Consider the following 23,186-nt stretch of genomic DNA (forward strand, 5'->3'; position numbering starts at 1 on the left):
TCTAATGTAAGGTCCAAGGTGTTTCCAAGTGTTTCATACTGATGACCCATTCTCAAGATGGGTCATCAGTATCTGATTAATTGGGATTTGACTCCTGGCACCCCCACCGATCAGCTGTTTGAAGAGCTTCAGTGAGCTTTGCAGCCTCTTTATAATCCACATTCATCTGTCACAAGACCTAAACACAGCTCAGTCCCATTCAAGAAAATGAGGCTGAGCTATGATACCAAGCACAGGCAATATCCAATGGATGGCGCTGTGCTTGGTAAACTGCAAGGAGGCTGCAGTGCTCCCCAGAAAGCTGCTGACTTTTCAAACAAATGATCAGCGGGGGTGCTGGGAGTCTAACATCCACCAATCACATACCGATTAAATATCCTGAGGATGAGTCAGTGTTGAGTGATCAGTAGTGTTGAGCGAATGGAAGTGAAACTAATTGAACTTGATCTGAATTTCAGGAAAAATTAGTTTTCACAATGAATCCGAATTTCCTGACTCTTCGTAGTAACAAATCGTTTTTTTCCTAAAATGACGGTAAATGTGTTACAAAGTGAAAGTAAGTAGCCTGGGAACGCAATATCAGACATAATGCCATGCAACCAGCCAATCAGCAGATCCCCTGTGTCACGGCCCTATAAAAACCTCATCCTGCTCGGTCTCTGCCATTTTACTGTGAGCTGAGCATAGGGACAGATGTGCCTAGCGCTAGGGACAGTGGTTAACAAAGCTTTACATTGTAGATTGTTACCTAGGTACGGTGCAGGGACAGTTTAGGGAGAATTTTTACACACTGAAGGGAAAGCATAGAGAGACTGCAGGTGCACTGCAGGCTCAGTGTAATCGCCTGTGCATCTTGTTCATCTGCTGCGCCATTCGTTCTTAATCTGTTTTGTTATACATAGACCTACTGTGCATCAGCCTTTTTAACAGGCAGTCTAATATATAGTCGCATTTATCTAGTTCACCTGCTGCGCCGTTCAGAATTAATCTGTTCTGTTATACATAGATTTAGTGTGCAGCAGACTCCTTGTCAACAGGCGGTCTAATATATAGGCTTGTTTACCTAATTTGCTGTGCCATTAATACTTAATCTGTTGCATTACTAATCATCATCAGGGGGTGAGGGTGGCAGCAGGCTCATGAGACAGCAGCAGGGTGGCAGTGTGCCGATGAGCCAGCCGGGTGGAAGCAGTGGGAGATCTGGTGCCAAAACGTGCCCAGGGTAGACCGTCTGTTACTCAGGAGCCTACCTGTCAGGAAACAACTAGTGGTGCACTGGTTCATAAAGAACCCGGCAGGCAGTCAGCATGAAGTGGTGGGGGTAAAATGCCAAACAGGGAACTATTCTGTTCTACTTAAGCTACCATTCTATATTACTTGCTCCTACAATAATATACTTCAGTCCCAACCCTGTAACTATTCTGTTCTAGTTGAGCTAGCATTCTAGATTACATGTTCCTACAATAATTTACTGCAGTCCCAAACCAGGTAACTATTCTGTTGTACTTGAACTAGCCTTCTAGATTACTTGCTCCTACAGTAATATACCGCAGTCCAGAAACAATCTGCCATTATTTACCCACAAAGCAGGCTTTTACCACCAATTGATGGCAGGTTTTGTTCTGTGATATATGACATCTGAGCTTCTTCAAGTATGCTTACACATCATTATGTAATTTTGCTACTTGTTGTGAATAGGTAAGTTATCTGTCCTACAGTTCATGCATTGTCCTGATATTCAAAATAGTAGGGAAAAAAATCCAGCAGCAGGCTCAGGATAAAATCCAATTTCTTTATTTCTTACGTGTTTTAACTGTACGTCTTAATCATGACCACATTGTGTTATCACATACTCTGGTTTAAAAATCCTCTCATGCCATGAGGCATGCCCCCAGCCGGGTGCCGAATAATAATCAGCTCTAAGCTAGTGCTGCCTCCAATGGCTTTCTTAAAATGCATGCAAAATGCTACTCAATTATAACACAACAAAAAACAAAACGAGAACGAGTCAGTACTCATAAATCAAATATCGATTATTCATACCCTTCGGATTTCTCATGTTCAGTGTAAAAATCCAAAAGGATTCTCTATTTAGCAATTGCATTGTTTATGTCTCCTCCTCGTGCGGATTTTAATACCCTTTCTATACCCAAGACACTCAGGCTTGTCAGGTCACCCAGATGAACATCTCTAAAATGTCTTAGATGTTCAGCAGTTTGAGATTGGAGACATCCGACAAGTGCTTTCTTATTCTCACTTTCAGACTGTTTGAGATGCATCCCACATATTGGACGCTGCAAGCTTTGCAGGTTGCCAAATAAATGACATTATTCGCGTTACAGTTGATATATACGATCTGATCTTAAAAACTTTCTTAGTTACACTGAATTCAAATATTTTACCCACTGTAATATATTGACAAGTTTTAGAAATACTATGGGCACATTTTTAACTGCCCACAACATTCAACCACGTGGATTTGCTAGTATCCGACTTTTTTATGAACAAGCTAGGGGACAAAGCGGAGTACAAAGTAGGTGCTCGTCTGCTTACCACTTGAAAGCCTTGAACCCTCAGTTGTTTGTTGTCCTCACCTTCCCTCCTCACTGTACTATGTGTAATCAATGCCTCTCTATTCACATGTATTACTTTCTCTTCTGCCCGCTTCAATATATGATCACTGTACCCTTTCAATCTCAACCTCTCAAACAGAGCTATTCGTTCTGACTCAAACATTGAATCTTCTGAGCAGTTTTGGCGGATTCTAATGGTCTCACCATAGGGAATGCCTTTTATTACATGTTTTGGATGGCTTGATGAGGCTAGACGCAGGGTGTTACCGCTTGTGTCTTTTCTGTAATTCCTGCTAACCACCTTGCCCACCTTATTCCATAGCTTAATGTCCAAAAAAGGAATGTCCTCTGAGGGCAAATTATATGTAAATCTAAGATGCGAAGTTTTCCCCCTCGTTCGCAAATATATACATGTCCCATTGGGAGGAGTGTCATCTCATGAGCAAGGATAACATATTCATGTCCTCAATCATGTGGTATGGAAAGTTCATAGATGACACAGACCAGAGTTTTTTTGAATGCATCGACTACATTAATAAGAATGATATGAATCTTAGATTTACATATAATGATATATACACTCACCTAAAGAATTATAAGGAACACCATACTAATACGGTGTTGGACCCCCTTTTGCCTTCAAAACTGCCTTAATTCTATGTGGCATTGATTCAACAAGGTGCTGATAGCATTCTTTAGAAATGTTGGCCCATATTGATAGGATAGCATCTTGCAGTTGATGGAGATTTGAGGGATGCACATCCAGGACACGAAGCTCCCATTCTACCACATCCCAAAGATGCTCTATTGGGTTGAGATCTGGTGACTGTGGGGGCCATTTTAGTACAGTGAACTCATTGTCATGTTCAAGAAACCAATTTGAAATGATTCGAGCTTTGTGACATGGTGCATTATCCTGCTGGAAGTAGCCATCAGAGGATGGGTACATAGTGGTCATGACGGGATGGACATGGTCAGAAACAATGCTCAGGTAGCCCGTGGCATTTAAACGATGGTCAATTGGCACTAAGGGGCCTAAAGTGTGCCCAGAAAACATCCCCCACACCATTACACCACCACCACCAGCCTGCAAAGTGGTAACAAGGCATGATGGATACATATTCTCATTCTGTTTATGCCAAATTCGGACTCTACCATTTGAATGTCTCAACAGAAATCGAGACTCATCAGACCAGGCAACATTTTTCCAGTCTTCAACAGTCCAATTTTGGTGAGCTTGCGCAAATTGTAGCCTATTTTTCCTATTTGTAGTGGAGATGAGTGGTACCTGGTGAGGTCTTCTGCTGTTGTAGCCCATCCGCCTCAAGGTTGTGCGTGTTGTGGCTTCACAAATGCTTTGCTGCATACCTCGGTTGTAACGAGTGGTTATTCCAGTCAACGTTGCTCTTCTATCACCTTGAATCAGTTGACCCATTCTCCTCTGACCTCTAGCATTAACAAGGCATTTTCGCCCACAGGACTGCCGCATACTGGATGTTTTTCCCTTTTCACACCATTCTTTGTAAACCCTAGAAATGGTTGTGCGTGAAAATCCCAGTAACTGAGCAGATTGTGAAATACTCAGACCAGCCCGTCTGGCACCAACAACCATGCCATGCTCAAAATTGCTTAAATCACCTTTCTTTCCCATTCTGACATTCAGTTTGGCGTCCAGGAGATTGTCTTGACCAGGACCACAACCCTACATGCATTGAAGCAACTGCCATGTGATTGGTTGACTAGATAATCGCATTAATGAGAAATAGAACAGGTGTTCCTAATAATTCTTTAGGTGAGTGTATATATATATATATATATATATATATATACATTCCCCTTTCCCTTCATCTAGCGAGTTTTAATAAAAAAGTTTAAAAAAATTCTGAAAAATAGACAGATATGGAACCAATAAAAAACATCAACTCTTCCCACAAAACGAGCCCCTACACAAGACAATTAGCAGATTTAAAAAAAAAATATTGCTTTCAGAAAATGGAGACACAAAAACATGATTTATTTTTACAAAATGTGTTTTATTGTGTAAACTAAAATAAATAAAATAAAAAAGATATATTAGGAATCGTTGCGTCCATAATGGCCAGATCTATAAAAATGTCACATGATCTACCCCCCAGGTGAACGCCATAAAAAAATTCAATAAGAACTGTGTCACAACAGCCATAGTAGATAAAGTAATAGGTATGTTATGAGGTATTACTGCTTGCTTTTAAATACCACTTTACCACTGACATGAAGTACAATGTGTCACGAGAAAACAATCTCAGAAGAGCTTGGATAAGTAAAAGTGTTCCAAAGTTATTACCACATAAAGTGACACATGTCAGATTTCTAAAATTTGGTCCAGTCCTTAAAGTGAAAAATGGGTTAAAAAATGTCCTGAAGGGGTTAAATATAGCAGCTAGATTGGAGCATCTAGGAAAATGTATTTAGCAATTATGTTCTTGAAAGGCATCTGGTAACAAGTGGCCTCAGTTTGCTTCACATAGTAAATTACATTTTCCCATTGTGTAAGGCTGGGTTCACATCATGTTTTTACTATCCTTTTAATGTATAAAAAAATTATATGTTAAACGGATGCCTCAGACTGATGCCATATAGTGGCATCCATTCACCATAGAGTTACATTGGAAAACAAAAAGTATACATTTTTTTACTGGACTTTGTAGGATACAAGAACATGGTGTGTTGCCTTTTCATGTCTTTTTTTTCTAATGTATATGTCAGACGCAGGCATAAAACATGAGGTGAACCCAGCCTAAGAGCCAGAGTAGAGGTTATAGTGTAAATCTTCATTACTGGCAAAAAAAAAAAAAAAATGCTAAATTATGTTCAAATCAAATAAGGCATTTTTAATTAACACACAACAAAATTGTGGTCTCCTAGTTTTCTATATGTGTTCTCTCACCTTGCTAGTGTTGTTTCTTGTACAGTACAGCAGTTATGCAGACACCTGGTCTTTTTATGGTCTTCCTAGTTACATAATATGGTGGTATTTCTATGTCTTTCTTTCAGAGCTTCCCTATGGCTGGGAGAAAATTGATGATCCTATCTACGGCTCATATTATGTTGAGTAAGTTAAAATTTTATTGTTTGCTATTCATTTTCGTATAGGGAGCATAAAAGCTACTTAAAGTATAGATGTATAAATGTCATTTCTTTTTTTTATATCCTTAAGGGCTAGGAATGTTATATATTTTATTTGGAAAAGATGCTTCTTCATACTAGAAAACAGAGTGTAAAGAGTCTTCTTGGCAAAGCTCTAACAGTGCATTGCTAAGGAGAGAGTGTCTTCAGTCTTCCGTTCTACTGAGCACTGAAGACACCTGAGTGTAACATACAGAGCCTTCCAGCTGGACTCTTATCACTACCCCAGTCCCTGACTATGTACACGTGGTCACAATGCCATTCTGACTTGTTACACACTGGCGTCTTCAGTTCTCCTTAATTACCCTTATTCAGAATTTTGATAAGAGAACTCTTTACACCTTGTTTTCTAGGACAAAGAAATATCTTTCCCTAATAAAGCATATTACAAGAATGTCTAACATTCTTGTCCCTATGCTAAATTAAAAGTTTAATGGAAATGACAGTTACACTTTAAAGTGGACCTGTCACCATTCCCGACATGTCGGTTTTGTAAATGCTTGTGTTCTGTTCTCCTCTTAAAACTCTGTGCTGTGCTGTTTTCCTCTTAATCCTCCTGGAGATGTATGACTAGTATTGCTATTCCTCTTGTTAAAACATTATAAATACTTGCACTGATTAGTGGTTTTCTTACGGCTACACAGCTGTTCAGTCCCAATCCCTTGAGTTCCCTTTGCATTGTGCGTGTGGAAATGCTCTTACTTTCACTATTAAACATAGCCCTGAGTTCTACTGTTGTTTTTCTTCTATTTGATTTCACCAAACGTTTAAGTGATCGCCGATCACGATCATTCAGGATTTTTTTCCAGCCACATTTCGTCCTTGAATATGATGGGTCCCCACTATCCTTCCAGTTTTTAATAATGCGTTGGACAGTTCTTAACCCAATTTTAGTAGTTTCTGCAATCTGCTTAGATGTTTTCTCTGCTTGATGTATGCCAATGATTTTACCCTTCTCAAACAGACTAATGTCTTTGCCACGACCAAGAGATGTGTCTTTCGACATGGTTGTTTAAGAAATGAGAAGCAACTCATTGCACCAGTTGGGGTTAAATAACTTACTGCCAGCTGAAACATAATCGCCCATGCAGTAATTATTCAATAGGAGGCTCATAACTATTTGCTTAGTTAAATCCAGGTGCCGACCTTTTTTGGGACAAGCAGTGTATATATAGTTGAAAGATATGCAAAGCAGCTTTTTTTTCATACAGTATATGATAGGAAACATCAAATTTGGGGGTACTATCTTTCCTTGGGGAGAGAGCGCCTTAATCGGCGCGAGGAGACATATAGGCCATACATGCTCCTCTGGAATTCTGAGAAGAAAGGCATGCAAATCAGCACTTACTAAGCTCTGCCTCCAATGCCACCAGATGTAAGGTAGCTATCCTATAATTCAGTGTTCGGCCCTTTAAATAATCCTTGAGACATGACTTGGATATTAAGTAAACCAGCACCTCATCTGCAGACAGCTGTGATTACCCCCTTATCAGTGCAGAGTAGAGAGTACTGGCTTAACTGGGAGAGAGGCCTAACATCAAAGAAATAAAGTTTTATGACCACCATGGGCAGTACTGCAAATGTATCTCAGATATTAATTCATACATACTATAGATACACATAGGACCAAGGCATTGCCATGTCTCCTCCTCCTAAAAAAAATAATATAGCTTTAATATGTCCTCCTCTGTACCAGGAGTCGCTGTGCACTTTGATACACTCATGTTTAGTGCCTTTCTCAAATGCAGTTTCTCACTTCCCAGTTTATTATTGGCCCTTAAAGGGATTGTCTGGGATTTTGACATTGATGGCCTATAGAAACTTTTAAATACATAAAGGGAATCAACAAGGTAAAAGAGGAGAGAATATTTAAAAGAAGAAAAACTGCTACAAGAGGACATAGTTTTAAATTAGAGGGGCAAAGGTTCAAAAGTAATATCAGGAAGTATTACTTTACTGAGAGAGTAGTGGATGCATGGAATAGCCTTCCTGCAGAAGTGGTAGCTGCAAATACAGTGGAGGAGTTTAAGCATGCAGGGGATAGGCATAGGGCCATCCTTCATATAAGATAGGGCCAGGGGCTATCCATAGCATTCAGTATATTGGGCAGACTAGATGGGCCAAATGCTTCTTATCTGCCGACACATTCTATGTTTCTATGTTTCTATCCTTACTGAGCAATAATACATATGTGGAATTTTTCTGTAAGGGTGCCATGTAATAATACATTTAGGCCCCTTTCACACAGGCGAGTATTCCGCGCGGGTGCAATGCGTGATGTGAACGCATTGCACCCGCACTGAATCTGGACCCATACATTTCTATGGGGCTGTGCACACGAGCAGTGATTTTCATGCATCACTTGTGCGTTGCGTGAAAATCGCTGCATATTGTGCGTTTTCTATGCAACGCAGGCCCCATAGAAGTGAATGGGGCTGTGTGAAAATCGCAAGAATCCGCAAGCAAGTGCGGATGCGGTGCGATTTTCACGCACGGTTGCTAGGAGACGATCGGGATGGAGACCCGATCATTTTATTATTTTCCCTTATAACATGGTTATAAGGGAAAATAATAGCATTTTGAATACAGAATGCATAGTACAATAGCGCTGGAGGAGTTAAAAAAATAATAATAATTTAACTTACCTTAATCCACTTGCTCGCGCAGCCGGCATCTATTCTGTCTCTTTCTTTGCTGATTGCAGTCAAAGGACCTGTGGTGACGTCACTCCGGTCATCACATGATCCATCACCATGGTAAAAGATCATGTGACAGACCATGTGATGACCGGAGTGACGTCACCACAGGTCCTTTGACTGCAATCAGCAAAGAAAGAGACAGAAGAGATGCCGGCTGCGCGAGCAAGTGGATTAAGGTGAGTTAAATTTTATTTTTATTTTTTTCAACCCCTCCAGCGCTATTGTACTATACATTCTGTATTCAGAATGCTATTATTTTCCCTTATAACCATGTTATAAGCAAGTGCGAATGCGGTGCAATTTTCACACATAGTTGCTAGGAGACGATCGGGATGGGGACCCGATCTTTATTATTTTCTCTTATAATATGGCTATAAGGGAACATAATAGCATTCTTAATACAGAATGCTAAGTAAATTAGGGATGGAGGGGTTAAAAAAATTAAAATTAAAAATTAAACTCACCTCATCCACTTATTTGCACAGCCCGGCTTGTCTTCTTTCTTCTTCTTTGAGGACCTGGGAGGAAAAGGAACTTTGGTGACATCATGGTCATGGTGATGGACCATGTAATGAGCGTAGTGACGTCACCAAAGGTCCTTTTCCTCCCAGGTCCTCAAAGAAGAAGACGGAAGAGAAGCTGGGCTGCGCGAACAAGTGGATGAGGTGAGTTGAATTTATTTTTATTTTTTTAACCCCTCCATCCCTAATTTACTTAGCCTTCTGTATTAAGAATGCTATTATTTTCCCTTATAACCATGTTATAAGGGAAAATAATAAAATCTACACAACACCGATCCCAAACCTGAACTTCTGTGAAGAAGTCCGGGTGCGGGTCTGGGTTTCAAACATGCCAATTTTTCTCATGCGTGTGAAAAATGCATTAAAACGCTTTGCACTTGCTCTGAAAAATTGTGCATTTTCCTGCAACGCACCCGCATCTTTTCTGCCCCTCACACGCGGCGCCCGTGTGAAAGAGGCCTTAAGGGTACTTTCACACTTGTGGCAGAGGATTCCGGCAATCCGGATGCAAACTGACGGCATTTGTCAGACGGATCCGGATGCGGATCCGTCTGACAAATGCATTGAAATACCGGATCCGTCTCTCCGGTGTCATCTGGAAAAAACGGATCCAGTATTAATTTTTCTTTGCATTTTTAAAGGTCTGTGCATGCGCAGACCGGAAATACGGATCCGTTTTGCCAGAACACTTAATGTAAATTAATGCCATATCCGGCATTCCGGCATATTTTTGGCCGGAGAGAAAACTGCAGCATGCTGCGGTATTTTCTCCATCCAAAAAAGTAAGAGGGACTGATGCATCCTGAACAGAATTCTCTCCATTCAGAATGCATTAGGATAAAACTGATCCGTTTTTTTACGCTATTGAGCATCTGTGATAGATCTCTATACTGGAAAACAAAAACGCTAGTGTGAAAGTACCCTTACAAAAGTAAGACAGGCGAATTATTCTATTCATGAAAAGCTAATTCTGGTTCAATTACTTACTATAAAGTAACTCCTCACAAGAATGTGATAAAATGTGAAAAGTATTCAAAAACCTTGCTTTGTATTATGCAATAAAACATTTACTCAACCTGCTTTTATCATTTGCTGAAGCAAAAGGTTTTTCAAGCAATTTAGTGTACTGCAAATTTCATGTCTTTATTTTGTACTTGTGTGTGTATGTAATACTGTATACATTGTATTTTTTATGCATTATAAGCAAATTCTGCTGAGTTGTTTCTCACATGCATTTTAATGGAGTTTTTTTATGCACCATTGGAAGCCAAAACTAACAGTGGATTCAAAAAGTAGAGAAGTAAAATTTTTCCTATACCTTTACCTGGATTTCTGCATTGCATTCTAATAAAATGTAGGCTGACTTGTATTGAAGTAACAATTATGGACAACATACAATTTAACTAAACTAATGACACATACACCGTATTTACTGAGCACATTGAATAAGCATCCATAGCGCAAGGAGAAAAAATAAGTGAACCATTGTGTTACTGTCTTCTCAAATAGTGATTTAAGGAGATAAGATTGGAAGTGTAGGATTCACACATCCTTTGACCATTAAATAAAAGCACATAAAACCTTGTCACTGACAAATCTGTTCTACTCAAGAAAGATTGGTTAGTGTGAACCATACCTCAATGCAAACAACTTTTAGAAGACCTCAAAAGATATGTTATAGAGACACATGAAGCTACAAAAACATTGGTAAAGACCTGTCTGTACATCAATCGACAGTTAGACAAATAACCTACAAATGGATAAAATTCCAGACTGTTACCATGCTTCTAAGGTGTGGGCATGTTATGAAGATTTCTCCAAGAGTACAATGGGCAATTGTGAAAGAGATGAGTATGAACCCAAGGATCCCAGCAAAAGAAGATTCTACAAGTTGGAGAAATATCAGGATGGTGTTTATGCAAAGACACTATGAAGGAAGCTACTGGTGTGCAAAAAATGACATTGTAGACTATCCCATGTTTGCCCAAGACCAACTGGATGTCAAATAATGCTTCTAGGAACATGTAACATGGTTCTATGGACAGCTTTATTTATTTTACCCACTTATATATCCATGCAGATGTTGTCCTTGGTTAGATTTGAACCTTGGACTCCAGCACTGGAAGGCACCAGTGCTACCTACTGAGCCATTGTGCTGCCCACAGATGTGACAAAAGTGGATCTATGTTTGGAGGAAAAGAATACCACACTAACACCAAAATATCATACTAACTGTGAAGCATAGTGGAGGGAGTAACATTTTATAGGAGTTTCACGAACCAGCGGGTGTGAACCCACTGTGCCACGTGTCCTACCTCCTCTAAGGGCGTTGTCTAAGTTAACCCCTGGATCTTCACAGTACCCCTGATGGTGGGGATAGACTTTCCCAAGGGGAACACCAGGTTGGTAACTCTTGAGGAGGATAGGCACACAAGGCAGCTGGTCCATGCGGACCACAAGGTACCTGAGAAAGGTACCAGAGGTTCAGGACCAAAGGATGAGGCAGAGGCATAGTCAGACAGGCAAAAGGTCAGGGCAGGTGGCATAGGTACAGGTCAGGCAATCTGGGTTGGCTACAGGAGAGTCAAGGCAAGCAGATAGGGATCTAAACAGGTAGCAGAGTCCAGGAATACAGATATGAGTCAGGAACACTAGCGGAAAACATGAACCTTAGTAGGACACAAGGACCTTGACACTGAGGCATCTGGAAAGAGGGCTGAGCCACTTATATATGCGCAGGAGGGCTAGGATAGGTCAGCAAGGTCACATGACCTAACCCATAAATCACAGGAAGTGACACGAGCTGGCCCATAAGGAAGTGCTGCAGGAAACAAGCAACATGCATGCTGTGGCTAGGGCTGATAGCAAACTGTGGAGTGGATTCCAGAACAACAGCACCCACACAGACCGAGCCCAGGTCTGCAGAGGTGAATGGGAAGCACCAGCCACAGATCACCGTTGAACACAGCGCCCGGGACCGCGGCAGTAAGCAGGAGAACAGCGGCAAGGAGAATGTACGATCAGTAGCCCATGATCTCAGGCTTAAGAGATGTTAGCATAAACTACATATAAAATGGATGCCAGACCACTTGTAATCAATATACGTTTTATTCATCAATTTGACCAATACATAAGTTAAAACAGGCGACATCTATGGGAGGAGAAACATAGTAGGAACAGTTCATATACTGTATGTCCACAAAAAGAAAAGAAGGAGAGAGATAAAGTGCAAGTACAAAAAGCCAGTGTCAGCAACAAATTGTATAGGACAAGAAGCAGTTACCTATACTGTATTGGCAGTTGGCGCCATCCTGGAGGAGACACAGTAGCCCCATACACATAACTACAAAAACGTTATAGGGGGTCAGAATATGGTTATACGTTTATTTATTTTTTCCTCAAAGGTTTTAATATTTTTTTTCTGTATTAAAACCAAAACAAAAATTGAACAAGTGTGGTATCGTTGTAACCGTACTGACCTGGAGAATGAAGATAACAGGTCAATTTTACCGCATAGTGTACAGTGTAAAAAAAAAAAAACTTTATCAGAATTGAGTTTTATCCCAATTCTACGCCATTTAGAATTTTTTTCAGCTTCCGACTACATGGTGAATAAAAAAGTTAGGATTATGGGAAGGCGGGGAGTAAAAAACGAAAATGCAAAAATGGAAAATCTCAGGGTTCTGAAGGGGTTAAATATTATTTAATTTTCTTTGGTTGAGTTTTGTCTCATTTTGGTTTTTGCTTTAAGAGATGTTAGGTGATTTACCAAGACGGTGACAAAGCAAAGCATGCTTCTACCTATAACTCAACTAAAGAATGGTTGAAAAAGAAAAGGGTTCTCACCTTAACCCTATTCAAATACTGTGGCATGGACTGGAGAGAACTGTGTTGACAAGGCATCCCAGAGATTCTGATAAAATGAAACCCGTTTTGCAGGGAGTAATGGTCCTAAATTCCCCATCAATGTTGTGCAAATCTTATTTACATTAGATTGTGCTTGTCTATAATTGTAACTTTGATAAGAATGAGACCGTTTTATTAGAGATCAATGAATAAATCCTGGTAATTCAAAAAGATTCACTTACCTTTTTCTTGTAACTGTATATTATATCCTCACTGCAATGACTTATTATATGTTATCTGCATCACTTTACACTGTATATGACAGAGCAGATCAACCTTCTGATATGACACATCTGCAGTAATAGGATTTATAACATCATATATTCTGTTAACCAGTCACATAAACAGAAGAACCCAATTTGAAAACCCAGTGTTGGAAGCAAAAAGGAAGCTTCAACAGCACAACATGCCCACGACAGACTTGGGAACTCAGCCGATGCAGGCTCAAGTTTTTAGAGGTACATTGCAGTGTCCTAGAAATTATGTAATTTAGTAGAGGTTTTGTCTATAATGCAGGATATTATATTGTATAGGTTTTATTGTGTTGGCGTAATTTGCATAATGTTTTAATATATTATATCCTTCTGCATTTCATATGTACAGTTCCTTGGAATGAAATAGACCTTTATCTGCTTGCCGACTGCCAGTTGACTATATACATCTGAGCAGTCAGCACATATCTTCAAGAACATTTCTAAATATTTTTGCAGAGATTGCAGCTGTATGCTAATCATGTGACATTGGGAGCGGGGAACCACTGGCAGTGTCAGCAGGGCTTCCCGTAGAGAAGTCATGGATTTTCTTTACTGTCCATGACCTCCTCGTCACTCTATACACCGGAGCACTGTGTATAGAGATAAGAATGGGACATGCCTTTTCCTACTCAGGTCCCAGTCATCAATGTGATCACCAGGGGCTGAGTATCTGCATGAGCTGCAGTTTTTTTTTTAGATCCAGATCAGCTCTGCAGTGAGGTTTTATAGCCCAGTACAAACTCTATGGGGCTGTATTCCCACTACAAAAGAAATGTAATGTTAAATGTCCCCCAAATGTCTTGTATGACCTTATGGAGAGGGGAAGGGCGAATGTTAAATAAAAATAAATAAATAAAGACAAAATAAATTAATTAATAAATAATTTTAAAAAAACGCCACTACACACCACACTGCAGACTCTAGCCCCATAACCCATACATTCCATATATCAAAATGACTGTAATAGAAAGGGGACATAATAAAAAAAAAAAATATATATATATAAAATAAAATATATATAGCGTGTGTGTGTGTATTTTAGTTGCATGTTTTGTTATTAACTATAAAAAAAATTAAAAAAATTAGAACAGATTAATAAAGATGACATAAAAATAAAGCCCATGTCCGAAAAAAGGGGCAATGACATAAAAATAAAGCCCGTGTCCGAAAAAAGGGGCAAAAATTATTTGCATAACTAAACTTTAAAAAAATAATAATATGGCTTTCAAAGTCATGTGTACTAAAAAAAAACTAGTCAGAAAGGGAGGTAAATGACCTGGTCTCTAACTGGTTAAAATACATGATGATAACGAATATTATAATAATGTAGTAATTTCTATATCATTCAAAAAGGTCTCTATAGAGTGACTTGGATATGCAAACTCTATGATTGAATTACTGTTCCCTTAATCTCCCTAAGAAGGGAAACAGTAATTGAAAAATAGCGTTTGCATAACCACATTTCTATATCATATCAAAAGGCTTTTTCCGCAACCCATGAAGAGCAGCTTCCCTTAACATAGAGCTGATCGGAGCAGAGGATCACACATTCAGGTATTAGTGCCTGCAGCTGTAGGGAGTCCCAAGTAGGGGACCACCTTCTATTATCATACTTCATAAGCCTCAATATATCGAAAAAATTCTGCAACATTAAATGTATACAATCGACATTAAATGTATATTTTAACTATAAAATACTGAATCAAGGTGAATTTGAATGTTTGTTTGTGTGCATGTTTTGGATTGTATAATGCAGATAATAATGCAATTTTTCTTGCTATAGAAAAGCCACTTTTTACACGGGATGCCTCACAACTTAAAGGAACATTTCTGAGCACCACTCTCAAGAAAAGTAACATGGGCTTTGGATTTACCATTATTGGGGGTGATGAGCCAGATGAATTTCTACAAGTAAAGAGCGTCATTCCAGATGGACCTGCTGCGCAGGATGGCAAAATGGAGACAGGTACAGCAGATTATTAAATGACTCAGTACAGTAGTTTGTAAAGCATGTCTATCCTGTATATCGTTTCCTCTGGATAAGGCCTCATGCACATGACCGTTTTTCGGGTCGGCATCCAAGCCGTGGGTGCAGACCCATTCACTTCAACGGGGCCGCAAAAGATACGGACAGCACTCCGTGTGCTGTCCGCATCCGTTGCTCCGTTCGGTGGCTCAGCCAATATAACATGTCCTATTTTTGTCCATTTTGCGGTAAAGAATAGGCATGTCTACAATGGGCCGCCCGTTCGGTTCTTCAAATTGCGGAAGGCACACGGGCAGCATGCGGACCGCAAAAAACGGCACGGTCGTGTGCATGTAGCCTAAATAACATGCATTATAATTGCCCATATGATGCCAAAGTGCTGCTTATTCTCTGTGCTGGCACATTTGTATCTACATAGGATACATCTAATGGACATTTCACTGTTGACAGGCTTTATATAGATAGATTAAAGGGAATATGTCACATTGAAAATGCCGTCTAACCTGTATACAAGCATGCTATAGAACAGGAGAGCAGGCTTAGTAGTTATGTGAGCATTCTTACTCGGTGACTGACAGCTATCTCTGTATGCACAATCCTATAAGGAAGACCGTCAATCACTGAGTAATAATACTCTAGAACATGCTGCCTACAGATGGGGCTGCATTTTCAATGAATAGGCCTGTCCACTGGTCCCCTAAGCCCAGAATGAGCAGGGATATAAATGAATAAATTAAAAGTTATACTTTAACTTTTCTAAAACCACTATCTATCAAACTGCTTAGCTCCTTCTGCTTCGAAAATGCAGTGCAATCTACAGACAACATTTTACAATGTGACATATTTCCTTTAAAGGGTTATACCCATTTCAGACATTGATGGCCATCAATGTCGGATAGATGCAGGTTCCACCCCTGCGACCTGCTCCTATCTCCAGAACGGGGACCTTGAACTGATGGTGAGCACAGTGCTCATGCTCGGCATGCTCTCCATTCACTGCTACTAGAATTCAAAAGATAGTCAAGCCAGTGCACTAGGCTACTTTCGGAAGTCCCATAGTGGCATCCATAGCGGTGAATAGAGCGCGGTTGCCCGCTCTCCTTCAGTTTGTGGAGCCCATTCTAGAAATCTCTTTTTCTTTACACCAGAATTATTACAACAATGTGACACCAAGGACATTGTTTCATGGAGGCAAGTGTACGCTGCCTCACAAACCTTAATAGGTCTTCATTTCTAAACGCAGACATTTGCTGAAATTTCATAGTATAACAGAGGTGCTTTTTTACTATATAAAATTGTTCCCGCTGCAAAACGGAATGGTCTGTCAGGTGAAAAGGTTAGCAGCAGAGTGTATGAACACAGTATTTTCTCAGACTGTCCTGAGGGATGTTCTTCTTTTTAAACAGAACCCAAAATTGTTATATCATTTTAGAGTATGGTTTTATATTAGAAGGATTTATGTATTGTTTCACTTAACATGACACCAATGAATAGCGGGTGAAGGAGCACGTAGATTTTGTCCAACATTAGAGCTATAGCTATGTGTTAAATTTTATGTATTTATTCTATGTATTTAGTTTTGGAAATATATTAAATAATGTTATGTTAGTGAAATGTTATTTTGACTTCTCATAAAGTATAGCTTGGAACAGGATAGTTTGGTAGCTTAATAACTGTTCTTTTAGGATACCTAGATGAATGTCCATCTGGCCATCTTTATGCAGCTGGCTAGAGACAAGCAAATTGATTTGTACAAATCTATTAGCTCATTGAAAAGAGTGCTTGAGAAGCGAGAGGGTTGTCCCTATTGCTCAAGACAAGAGGCTCCCACCACCACTTGATTGACAGGGTTGGACGACTGAGCTGCTGCTCCAAGTAATGAAGCAATTAAAGAGGTCCTACTGCTGCTGCCGGAGCAGCGACTGTGCATGCGCTGCTACAAAGAAGTGGAGCGGCTCATGCAAAGTCACTGCTCCGATAGCAGCAGCAGAGCCTCTGATATTGCGCCACTACTCTGAGCAGTGGCTCGAATGCAAGATTGTGAGGGCCAGATGAAATGTCCAGCCCTGTCAGTCAAGCAGCTGGTGGGAGCCTCTTGAGCGGTGGAAACAGCCCCTCACTGTTCAAGAACTCTTTTTGATGAGCAAATCAATTAGTTCCTCTCTACAGCTAGGTATCAATGTTTGGTTTTGCCAACCTTCTGCTCGTATAGTGTTCTTTGTTGTCACTAAGTAGCATAAGTATGAATTATTATGGAAAGTAAAGAAATAAATACAATCAGCTCACCCACTGCAGTGTGACAGGGACCCGATGGCAGGGAAAGCAGCCTGATGCCTTCCTTAGGCATCGTGGCTGCCTTCCGGGAGAGCCTGTGAGATCCATCCCCCTGGATCTCACAGGCAAGCAGGCTGAAGTGTATTACAGTCTGTAATACATTTGCAACCAATACATTACAACACAGAAGTACTGTAATGCATTGTAAAGGGGATCAGACCCCAGAAAAAAAAAAAAAAAAAATAATGCATCCTTTTCCCAAAATAAAGTTAAAAAAAATAGGGAAAAATAGGGAAAAAAAGAAAAGTAGACATATTAGGTATCGCCGCGTCCGTATCGACCGGCTCTATAAACATATCACATGACCTAACCCCTCAGGTGAACAACATCAAAAAATAAAATAAAAACTGTGCTTAAAAAAAACTTTTTTTGTCACCTTACATCACTAAAAGTGCAACACCAAGCGATCAAAAAGGCGTATGCCCCCCAAAATAGTACCGATCTAACCGTCACCTCATCCCGCAAAATATTAGCCCCTACCTAAGACAATCGCCTAAAAAAACAAAAAAACTATGGCTCTCAGACATATGGAGACACTAAAACATGATTTTTTGTTTCAAAAATGATTTTATTGTGTTAAATGTAAAAAATAAATAAAAAAATTGACATATTAGGTATCGCCACATCCGTAACAACCTCCTCTATAAAAATACCACATGACCTAACCCCTCAGGTGAACACCGTAAAAAAATTTAAAACGGTGTCAGTCATTTTTGTCATCTTACATCACAAAAAGTGTAATAGCAAGTGATCAAAAGTCATATAGACCCCAATCAAACCGTCATCTCATCCCGCAAAAATGATACCCTACCTAAGACAATAGCCCAAAAAAAAAAAAAAAAGACTGTTACATGACTGGGTATAAAAAAAAGAATGTTAGAGAGGCAGAGTCTCTTAGAAGCAAAGATGGGCAGAGGTTCACCAAAATGTCTAAAAATTGTAGAACAATTTCAGAAAAATAGTGCTGCTGTCTTTAGACAGCTGCGGTCATAGGAAGATAAGCTATGACCAGGGGGAGCGCTCAGGCAGTAACTTTCTCAGCTCTCTGCTACAAGCATCTATTACATTGTAAAATCTAAAAGCTGACAGGGAGCGCTTTTTGTTATGTGAGAGCGCCACTTCTTGGCTATAAAATGAACTTCCAGCCTGCATGCTGGGAATTAACCTTTTTCTGCCTTGACTGTGGCAGGAAGGGGTTAATTCTCCTAAAAATAAGCAAATTAAGGTTAAAAAATAATAATTAATAAAAATAAATATAGAATGAAAAAAATGAGAAATACAGAAAATAATAGTTACTAGTATTAGCAATAGTATAGCAGACTACATACACACCCATACAAACAGCCACTTTTTCATTCATAAAAAAAAATATATATATTTATATATATATATATATATATATATTTTTTTTTTTATATATATATATATTTATTAGTTTTATCAATAGTATAGTGGAATTTGTGTGTGTAAAATATACAAACATACACACTTTTTTTTATATATATATAGGCATTCGTTTTAGCTATATTTTGTATAGCAGGGTTTTTTCTGCTAAAATCTATAAATGTACGCATATTATTTTTCATTTATAAAAAAAAAATTAAAAAATAAATAAATTACAATGTCCAAATTTTCCCAAGATGAATACCTTAGGGGAATAATATATATAAAAAAAGTCACTTTGAATGGATTTTGGCGCTCTATAAGATTTTTCTGGCAGTACGGTGCAATAGAATCATGTTATAATGGAAAACAAAAACAGAAACCATAACGATGATGTGAACCTGCCCTAAGTTATATATTTAAACTTCTGCCTTTTCCAAACTTAAGAACACCCCCGTGTACAACTATCAGTCACTGACAGCTTTCTCTGTATACACATGACTTGTTTCTTTCTTGTTTCTTTTCTATCATCCTCCCCACCTTCTCAACACTCATCCTGCCACCTTCTATACTGTGCCTACTGTGCTCCCCAATATTATACTTTAGAAACAGATAGTAACCCTGAAAATACTAGTACCACAGAGATCCTTCAATAATTAGTGCCACAAGTACTAAGCTGATACTGTGTCAGGGTGCCCAGAACAATAGTGCTCCCAAAAGTCCCACCAATAGTAATAATTCTCTCCCAGATTCCCCTTAGTAGTAATAGTGCCCTACAGTGCCCTAATAGTAATAATGCCCCCATAGTGCCTATACTAGTAATCATGTTCCCCATCATCTCCCAATAGTAATAAGGCCCAGATAGTAAGCCCCAGAAGTAATAATGCCTACCTATAGTGCCCCCAATTGTACCCCATAGTAATGATAAAAATAAAGCCCCCATAATGTGTCCCAGTAGAAAAAAGCCCCCTATAGTGCTGCCAGTAGTAATAATATCCCCATAGCCAACCCCCCCGTACTGGTAATGATTCCCTATAGTGGCCCAACTAAAGGAACAAACCCAAATACTCGCCTCCATGCTGCTATCTGCGATGCCTCTTCCAGCAGTCCTCCTGAGCGGCTTGCAGGCTGGCTCAGGCGATTGTGATGATGTCATCATGCTACCTGTACTGGCCTCTGATATGCTTGAGGCCTAGTGGCCTGTAGCCTATGAAAGTGAGCTGTGGGCAGGGAGACATTGGATCTCCTGCCCCACCGCAGCATTGAACTGTTTTGCGTCTTGTGGACATCAGTACAGTTAAATGTCGAAGACCTAGCAACCCGCTACGTGTACCACAGGTTGAAAATTACTAACTGGTTTACAGCAAGTTATATTGCATGTTTTCCCACAAAACTCTATCAATCTGCTCAGCTCTTCCTGCTCTATAACATGCTGCCTGCAGATCGTACTGCATTATTATCAGTTTGCCTTTAAAACAAAGTTACACAAGGTTATGAATAATAATAACAGTGTAATACAGTGTGCTAGAATGTGTGTGATGAGAGTCTCTAATATTATAAAATCTCCTTCATTACCCGAATAATGAAAATGTCATGAAGGCTCTTGTTTCTCAGTAATGCTTTGTGCGTTCAGCAAGTTGCCTACGGCAATCACTCATTTATAGGACAATATGCTGAATTTTCAAGTTTTTGGAATACTACATCTGCTGAACATCGTTTTATTAAAGTTCCTGCAACATAATCAGGAAACTTGTCTTCTAAATTCTGAACAATCACTTTAGTTGTCTATTGATAATAGCAGTGATATGTTTAAAGAGCATCTGTCAGCAGATTTGTACCCATGACACTGGCTGACCTGTTACATGTGCGCTTGGCAGCTGAAGGCATCTGTGTTGGTCCCATGTTCATATGTGCCTGTATTGCTGAGAAACATTATGTTTTATTATATGCAAATAAGCCTCTAGGAGCAATGGCGGCGTTAACCTTACATCTAGAGATGTATTATATGCAAATGAGCCTCTAGGAGCAATGGGGGCATTACCATTACATCTAGAGATTCTGCTTTTTCTGCAGCTGCCCCACCCCTGCACTTTAATAGACTGGACCAAGTGTGATGACTTGTTTGCAGCCTGGCCCTGTCGATCAAAGATTAATTTGCATATATTAAAACATTTTTCTCAGCAATGCGGGCACATATGAACATGGGACCAACACAGATGCCTTCAGCTGCCAAGTGCATATGTAACAGGTCAGCCAGTTTCATAGGTACAAATCTGCTGATAGATGGACTTTAACTTTTTTATATTGCCTACTTTCTGGAATTTCTACACACATAGCTGCACACCCCTTTTTAGGCTAGGTTCACATCTGTGTTACGGTATTCTGGTAGTTTTTTCTGATAGAGGAGCAGACTACCAGAATTACTGCCAGGGCCCGCCAGTCCCCCAGACTACCACTGCATGTAGTATTTTTTTTTTCAGAGTGAAAAACAGAAACCAGACACAAGGAAGCTGGGACCATTGGACAGTAACATTAAGTAATCCACCTATTGTGGGAATTTATTAAGTCCTTTTGCCTGTTTTCTTCCATTGAAAAGTTATTTTACGTTACACTCACCACTTTTGAGAAATGATTGGGAAAGTGATTGGGAATGGAAATGGGGTGTGATTAGCTAGTTGAGTAGTTGTACACCAGATTTCTCAAATATAACCTTTTCAAAATTTCACAAAAATGTTTCCATCCTGATGTAGGGGGTGGCAAAAAAAAATGTGTTTTTATTAAAGATGTGCCACATTTATCGAACAACACGTGATGTTTGATAAATTTGTGCAAATTGCAGCAACACAAGCACGACTGCAGAAAATCACCTGGTGCTAAATTTACTTCGATGAGCCAATATGTTTGACTTGTACAACTACTATTCTGATGTTACGTGATATTTTTAGAATTCTCCCCTTCCTTTGTCATTCTTTTTCTTTTTCCTCTCCCATCTGTCCATTATCCTTTTCTTTAAAGCGACCCTCCGGTTCAAGAAAAAAATTACATTATTTCATTATTTGAGGAGCAAACAAAAAACTGGACTCCAGAGATGACAGTTCCCGGGCTCCTCTTCTGCCATCCAAGAAAGTTGCAATGCTTCTTCAGAATGCGTGCCTTGCATTTGGTAGCCTAAGACCCTTCCTGCTGCTCTTAGATTGGCCAGCACTGCTCACGTGAGCAGTGCTGGCCAATTTGAGAACAGGGCTGGACAAACAGGAAGTGTCTTGTTCTTCTGATGCACAGTATGGATCAGGTAGTCATCTTAAGTTTACTGGAAACATCACAAAAGTCCAGATTTCTGAAACTCAACACAACATTAGACCATTGTTAATGGGTGAGGAGCAGGTACATTTTGTAGAGCAACGTGATGCAGGCTCATAGCAGCAAATGGTTCCATTTCTCTACATTTCACAGATGGGGCACATAGTCAACAATCTTATATTCAACCTATGTTGACTCCACTCCTCAAGTTCATGGACAACGTAATTAGGTTCAGGGAAAGTGTCTCACTGTGCTGTGTCTATGAGTGCTCTCTTGTATTCCAGTGGAGAGAAGAATCCAGATGTTTACTCTGATAGGACATATACTGTCATAAGTCACCTGGCCCGATGTGATTCACCAGTTCAATTAGCACAAAAATGAAAACTCCAAATGTGTGCTCACCTATAAACATAGACGGCTAGCTGAGATCATGTTTTCCAGATGCTTAAAGCTTGTGCCTCTAATCGCTTTGTAGCTTTCCACTTACTAGCACAGTCTGCTTTAAACATATGTTCCATATTTGGCAAATATGAGAATAGTAATTTTGTGCATCAGTATGAGAGGTTGCTACTTATTTAAAGCATGCTTACCGAATCTGTATAATTCTCACAACAGGATATTAGCATTTGTGTTGTCCCTACCAGTTGAAGATAACACAGTGAAAAGTCAGACAAATGGAGCATTATACCGTACATAATAGGTTTCTCCAATCAGCAAATTATTAACATTCGTATCTATTGTTCTTCTTTTTCTAAGCAACTCTATTTGCAGTAAATGCTACATATTTTACATATATCTGATATTGTAAAATGGACTAAAAAACTTAAAAATTGACTTCTGTTTTTCTCAGCCTCCTATGAAAGGATCCTATCCTATATCCATCCTATAAATTAATTGCTTCAAGGAAACTAAAGCTGGGTCATGTTGAAAACATTATGATAACTCAACAGAACATCACTTTTGTACTAACTCATTGTGGGATGATAGTTTTCCTATCCATGCACCTTATATGGGGCTTATTTAATAAAAACGATTTTTTGGGGGGAGGGGAGGGATATTTATCA

At 39.5% G+C, this 23,186-nt stretch overlaps 1 protein-coding gene across 5 annotated transcripts in view; it reads left to right on the top strand.

Annotated features, from left to right (window-relative positions):
* MAGI2 (membrane associated guanylate kinase, WW and PDZ domain containing 2) overlaps positions 1-23,186 on the top strand; it is a 974,764-nt gene that overhangs the window by 744,209 nt on the left and 207,369 nt on the right. For all 5 annotated transcript variants that reach the window (XM_044280134.1, XM_044280136.1, XM_044280135.1 and 2 more), the window contains 3 exons: positions 5,607-5,664; positions 13,201-13,322; positions 14,902-15,084. In XM_044280134.1, coding sequence (XP_044136069.1) covers positions 5,607-5,664; positions 13,201-13,322; positions 14,902-15,084 — 363 coding nt within the window. The remainder of the gene's footprint in view (positions 1-5,606; positions 5,665-13,200; positions 13,323-14,901; positions 15,085-23,186) is intronic.

Source organism: Bufo gargarizans, chromosome 2, assembly GCF_014858855.1.
Source record: "Bufo gargarizans isolate SCDJY-AF-19 chromosome 2, ASM1485885v1, whole genome shotgun sequence".
In the NCBI taxonomy this organism is placed as follows: Eukaryota; Metazoa; Chordata; class Amphibia; order Anura; family Bufonidae; genus Bufo; species Bufo gargarizans.